This window comes from Myotis brandtii, unplaced genomic scaffold (genome assembly GCF_000412655.1).
Source record: "Myotis brandtii unplaced genomic scaffold, ASM41265v1 scaffold579, whole genome shotgun sequence".
Classification (NCBI taxonomy): domain Eukaryota; kingdom Metazoa; phylum Chordata; class Mammalia; order Chiroptera; family Vespertilionidae; genus Myotis; species Myotis brandtii.
The window spans coordinates 528,823-535,271 of record NW_005370171.1 but is presented as its reverse complement, the minus strand read 5'-3'; the positions used below and the strand labels follow the sequence as shown (position 1 = coordinate 535,271).

Genomic DNA, 6,449 nt, shown 5'->3' with positions numbered 1-6,449 from the left:
CGGTCCTATCTCCTTGGTTCAGGGTTCTCGCTGGTGGTCGCTCCCCTCCTCCAGCAACACACTCTTGTAGCAGAATTTCTGGAGCCTTTGAAAGGCCAAACATTTGAACTAAGCTTCCTCAGACTAACATGTGCTCCAGGAAGCTGAACACGTAACGGTGATTTGCGTGTATTCTCTACCCGATTCAGTTAAATCAGGTACAAAAAGTGATCAGCTGATGATGCTTAAGAAATGCTGCTAATTTGAACATGATTATATTTGGTAAATATTTTCTCAAGGGTTTTATTATTAAATGAAAAGACATAACCTGTGCTTAGTCTAGTCTCCAACATGATTCACCGGTTCAGTTCCTATACGTCAAAGGAGTTTTGCTGTTAGACAGTCTGCGTGAACCGTGTCCGGAAGCCCAAATACTTTTCCACCCTCCATAGGAACAAGCCCTTGCGTTTAGAACGATGAGGTGTGTTCTCAGTGTCAGTCCATCCCACCAAAGGCAGCATGGACCTCGGTCAGTGCCAAACCCCCGCCCGGCACCGGCAGGAGACCTCCCGCAGAACGAGTGGCCCACGGGCTGGGGGCTGTTCATGAAACCCCATCTTCCCGCTTCGGAAGGACCACGGGGGTCGGAACTCACGCGTTACGCTCAGGTGGACGGGCGGGCTGGTCTTGTTCTCGCCGTTCCTCTCGTTGACGGCCTGCACGTAGTACGCCCCCGCGTCGCCGGCGCTCGCCGCCAGGATCACCAGCTGACTCTCCAGCGTGATGGCTCTGTGTCAGAGAAGGGACAGCGTCAGGGCCCTGAGGACCGCTTACCCGTGAGACACCTCGACTCACGAGGCTGCTGCACACAGACGTCCCGAGGTGCCTGAAGGTCAAAGGCTCTGGAAGGACAGACACGCATCGCAGCCCGACTTCAGGGACACGGGAAAGGCCTCTCGAGTCCGGCTGGCCCGCTGCTGCTTAGGGTCCAAGCCCCAGGCACTCACTGCACATCTGTCCTGGCCCTCAGCTGGGAGGAAGACAATATCGGGAACATACGCATCCAGGGTGTGTTAGAACTCAAAGGTTCCTCCGGGAGTTTATGACAAAACAAGCTAGCCTGGCCGGCATGGCTCAGGGATTGAGCATCGGCCTATGAACCAGGAGGTCACGGTTTGATTCCCAGTCAGGGCACATGCCCGGGTTGCGGGCTTGATCCCCAATAGGGGGCATGCAGGAGGCAGCCCATCAATGATTCTCTCTCATCATGGATGTTTCTCTCTCTATCTCCCTCTCTCTTCCTCTCTGAAATCAACAAAAATATATTAAAAAAAAACACCCAAAAACACCAAGCTAGAAGAATTCCGGAAAAGTTGGACCCACTCACCCTCTCTCTTTAGAAATGAGAAAACTGAGGCTCAGAGAGGTTAAGTTGTTTGTCCAAGGTGGCACAGCAAGGGAGCAATACGAGAGGGAGGACTAGGCCCTCTCACATGCACACAGTGCTCTGCCACCCGCACCGCACACAGACGCTCACCAGGTCACCTATTAAAAGAAGAGAAAGCCTGGCCGGCGTGGCTCAGTGGTTGAGCATCAACCTATAGAACCAGGAGGTCACAGTTTGATTCTTGGTCAGGGCACGTGCCCGGGTTGTGGGCTCAATCCCTAGTAGGGGGTGTGCAGGAGGCAGCCGATCAATGATTCTCTCTCATCATTGATGTTTCTCTCTCTCTCTCTCTCTCTCTCTCTCTCTCTCTCTCTTCTCCTCTCCTCTCCGAAATCAGTTAAAATATATTATAAATAAATAAACACATACCTCTCGGGAGGAATTTTAGTATAACCCTCTTTCCTTCCTGCTACCTTTTGGAAAGCTTTTTCAAAAACCCTTGATTTTTGTTCATCATATAAAATTATCTTACAGTTACTGCTTATTCAGGGTTTCTGTAGGATATATTACAGTTTGAGGTCTCTATGATTAACTTACCTCATTTCTCATTTAAGAAAATTTCTCTATTAGGAAGTTTTCAATTTTTAGTCCCATAAAAACATTTTTTAAAAGTTTTACTGTAATATTTATGACTCCTTTATAGATTCCTTTAGAGAACCATAAAAATTATTCCATTTCGCATTAGTATATGTTACACTGGCACCTAAAATTAAAAATGAATATTTATTACACATGAAGTTACCCATTTAATAGTACAATTTAAAAACAGTAACTTTTTGCTTTAACATCTGATTTGTGCCAGCGTGATTTCAAGTATGCCTATTACTTCTCAGAATTATTCTCCAAAAATGCTCATCGCTTCTCTCTATTACATGGCATTGCTTCAAGGGTACTGAAGAATAAAAAAGTACATTAAGAATAAAATTACTAAAATTTTCACTTATTATCATTTACATCTTTAAGCTCTTTTTTTTCCTTTTAGTTTTTCATTTCTGTACCAGTTTAAGTAAAAACTCACGAAGAAAACTTACCTATTGCCAACAACATACAACAAAAATGCCCAAACTTTGGAGAACATCAGATTAATCAGAAAACTTACTCTCTCTGAACACAGCGTTCCTATTTAAAAACCCGATTTTCAAATGAAAATGAAGATATCTAACCGCATGCAGCTTAATTTCCGATTCTGACCATTGCCGTGCGGCCCCATAGGAACACCGACAGCAGCGCAGCGGGCCACGCGCCCTGCTCCGAGCCCTCTCCCCGCAGCCCTGCGCTGGCTGGGCCGCACCTTCCCGGGCCGGTGGTGAGGACACCGCCCATCCCCAGCACCAGGTCCTGACCTTGATCCCCCGAGGACAGTGGAGGTCCCTGGCCACGCTCAAAACACTGGGGAAGCGGCACGGGACCCCAGGGAAGGCCAGGCTTGGGGATCAGGACTTCCCACTTCTGCCAGGACGCCAGCCAGGAAAGGTGCTGTCCCAGGGGCTGCTGGGAGCCACCCTCCCCCGGGAACCCCGAGGGGAGGCAGTGCCGAGACCGAGGCAGGAGGAGGGACCAAATGAGAGCCGAGCCGAGCCAGCGATGAGGAACAAGCCAGCGACCCCGCACACACCCTTCCGTCCGCTCAGGGTTCAGTGAGACCAGGAGGCTCCCGAGGCTGCCTGACGCCCAACGCCTTCCCAAGTCTCCCCGTGTCAGAGCCGCAATGCAGTGTGGGGAACCGGCCCCGAGTCTCAGCTCATCGTGGTGGTCTCCTCCCTCTTGCCAGGGACTCACAGAGGAAGCCCGTGCCAGCCTGTGGCCTGTGGCAGGTCCCCGGGGCCCTCCTGGTTCTGGGGCGGCCACACCTGAGTGAGTCTCACCTGACCGAGGGCAGGCCCTCCGCTCCTCCACCTGCGGGCAGGAAGCAGGCTGTCCGCCCGCGGGGGCCACGTCATGTCCGCGAGGGGAGTGGCCTTGGCAGGAAGCTGACGGTGTCAGTGGCAGGACAGTGAGAACAGGGAGTGCCTGGGTCCTTGACCTTGAGCCCTGATGGCGTCGTGGGCCACCCTGCTCCCCTTCCTGTCCCTGAGTTCCTGTGCCATGCGCTAGCGTCCTTCATTCCGGGTGGAACTTGCTTACGGTAGGGTTTCTGTTACTAGAAGTGAGAGCGATTCAAAGCAACATAAGCAGTGCCGTCCACCAGGAGTGAAAGCAATAAAGACGTCGGCACCCTCTGCACAGGGAACAACATTACACACGTGTTTCGGCATGTGTGTGTAACATGCCATGTGAACAGTGGTGAGCGCTCAGTGGGAAGGTGAGACGTTTTTGCTGTTGACTTCAGTGTTGTAAAATATTCCCCCACAATAAACAAGTATCCCTTCGTCGTCGTCGTCGTCGTCGTCAGAATAACAATTCCCACAGTGAGCGCCAGGGCGCGCCACGCGATGAGGGCAGCCACACTTCCTGCTCTCCCAGGGGTGCCCACGCAGCTTTATTAGCACATGGTTCCATGATACTAATTTATACTTTCACCAACTTCCCAGAAAATCATAACCCGAAAGCCGGGGAGATTTCCCTTTCTTTGACTTTATTAAAATAAATGTGTGCATGGTTTTCTGTAAAATTTTCTTAGTCTTCCCCATCTTAATTCTAATTTTCAAAATGAAGTCTTATCACTCTAACTTCTAACTCTGTGGGATGATAATAAAGAAGATAGGAACAAATAAATACAAGACTTAGTCCAATGTGGACAGAATGTAGCTCAGCTCAGGAGCGGGGGGCTGGATGCGGCAGGAACCAGTCGCGGGACCGTCAGCTGCCTGTAGGCACGGGCTCCACTGGGGCTGCTCTCAGCTTCCCCACAGCAGGGGCCTCTGCATGCCCAGGGAGGGAGGACTGGTTCTGAGGGGCGCTCTCCGGGCTCTTGGTTTCTCACCTGACCCTCCCAACGCTTTCCTGAAGCAGCGAGCAAAGTGAGATTCACCATTTCAGAGAAGATGGACCTCAGAGGAGGCGCTGAGGCCTCCAGCCGTGGGCATTGAGGGAAGAGACCCATGGAAGGGGGCTGTGCATGTGGCATAGGGGTGGGGGGCATCCAGCTGGGAGATCCACGGTGAGCTCCCTGCCACACTGGAGGGGGCCATGCCCCAGCTGGGAGATCCACGGTGAGCTCCCGTGCCCACACAGAACACCTGCTTTCAGAGATATGACACTGACATCAATCCCACAAGCACCAGGTTTACGGTGGATGGAAACAGCCCAGTGTGCACTCAGACCAGGAAGGAAAAGTCAGGGTACGTGTTTACCCAGATGCCATGGAAACAGAACCAAGTAACTGTACTCACTGCTGACTCATCAACCACTTGAGTCCCAGGCCTGGCTCAGGGTGGAGGGACACACACCTGGGCCAGGGGCACACGGCCATGTCCCCTGGGGCCTAGATCGGGAGAATTTATAAACCACAAGAAGTAACCGGAAATGCTTGAATGACATTCCCTTAAGAGGGGCAGTGGGCCCCCAGGGAGGATTTGGGGGGCACCCCCAGGTCTCTGTGGTGAGCCTCGAGCCCCCCATGCTGTCCTCTTCTGGAGGCTAAACGTCAAGCCCTCTCTGGAGTTTGGTGCATAGATTTCCACGCAGACAAACACCGCCGGGCCACTGAGCTGTCGGATGGAAGTCGTGAGTGGATGTAGCTGCCGCCGCTGCCTGAGACAAGGCCGCCGGCTCGGAGCGGAGGGTAATGACGGAACAGAGGCCGGAACAGCACGCACCCACCTCACACACAGACGCAAACCCGCCAAGAGGCCTCGCTGCGGGAAACCCCGCCTCCTCTCAGCTCGGCCACGCGTCCTGCGTGGAACCAACCCTCTTCCCCCAGGAAAGCTCTGCCAGGAGGCGCGGAGAAGAAATGAACCCCTGCGGGCAGCTCGCTATACCTCGTAAAGGATTCAGCTCATCAGGGATTTGCCCGGAAGAAATATGTTTATGTAGAACGAGGCTTCCTACATCCTCCAGCTGGTTTTAAAAGCGTCTGAGTCTATTTACACGTGTCCAGGGGCCCTTTGCGCGTTTAATGGGCTGTCCCAGCGCCAGGCAGGAGCGGATGGTCACCCGCCACAGAACGCAGTGAAACTGAGCCCCAGTTTGGGCGTACAAGTAGCAAGCCAAGCTTTTTTCCTGCTAAAACTATTTTTTTTTTTTAAAGAAAAGGAAACAAGACTTTAAAAAATGTGTGGAGTACATGTGTGTCCTGGAGGAGTGGAACTACCCGGAGTGTAAGACCCGCTCAGGCTAGAAACCGCTGCACGAAGGACAGGAAGGGGACACAAGACAGACGGGCCGTGAAGGCCACGCACGGGTGGGGACGCGGGGGTCCCTCTGTCTCTGAGGTCCTTGAGAGCAGCGACGAGTCTGACGTAAGTTTCCTTGTGTATAATAAAAACAAAACACAATTCAGCCCAACACTGAGCGCTGCCATGGCCAAGTACTATAGTTTCCCCAATTTTTATTTTGGTTAATCCTCACCCAAGGATATTTTTCCATTGATTTTTAGGGAGAGTGGAAGAAAGACAGAGGGAAACATCGATACAAGAGAAACACATCCATTGGTTGCCTCCTGCATGTGCCCCGACCAGGGCCCAGGCTGGGGAGGAGCCTGCAACAGAGGTACGTGCCCTTGAGTGGAACTGAACCCGGGACCCTTCAGTCTGCAGGCTGACGTTCTATCCACTGAGCCACACTGGCCAGGGCTAGTTTCCCCAAATTGAATGAGTAGCAAGACCAGGGCAGCTGCCAAGCTGGCGGGTCCACGAGCCTGGTGAGCAGCTCTGGGCCACTGGTCATTCATTCCCAAGGTGGGTGGGCAGGAGGGGCTGGACGCGGCCATCGCGAGGAGGGGGAGGGGCCAGGGAAGCCGCAGGCCGGTGAGGCTCTGGACCAGTCCCTCCTGTCGCTTCTCACTTCCTCCCCATCTGCAGGACGGCACTGGGCAGGGCACCTGCCAGGCTCCCGGTGGCGCCATCTGCAGGGACCTCGC

At 53.0% G+C, this 6,449-nt stretch overlaps 1 protein-coding gene across 1 annotated transcript in view; it reads right to left on the bottom strand.

Moving 5' to 3' along the window:
* The window catches only part of SDK1 (sidekick cell adhesion molecule 1), a 339,428-nt gene that overhangs the window by 183,166 nt on the left and 149,813 nt on the right, over nt 1-6,449 (bottom strand). The window contains exon 4 of the mRNA XM_014549990.1: nt 635-768. Coding sequence (XP_014405476.1) covers nt 635-768 — 134 coding nt within the window. The remainder of the gene's footprint in view (nt 1-634; nt 769-6,449) is intronic.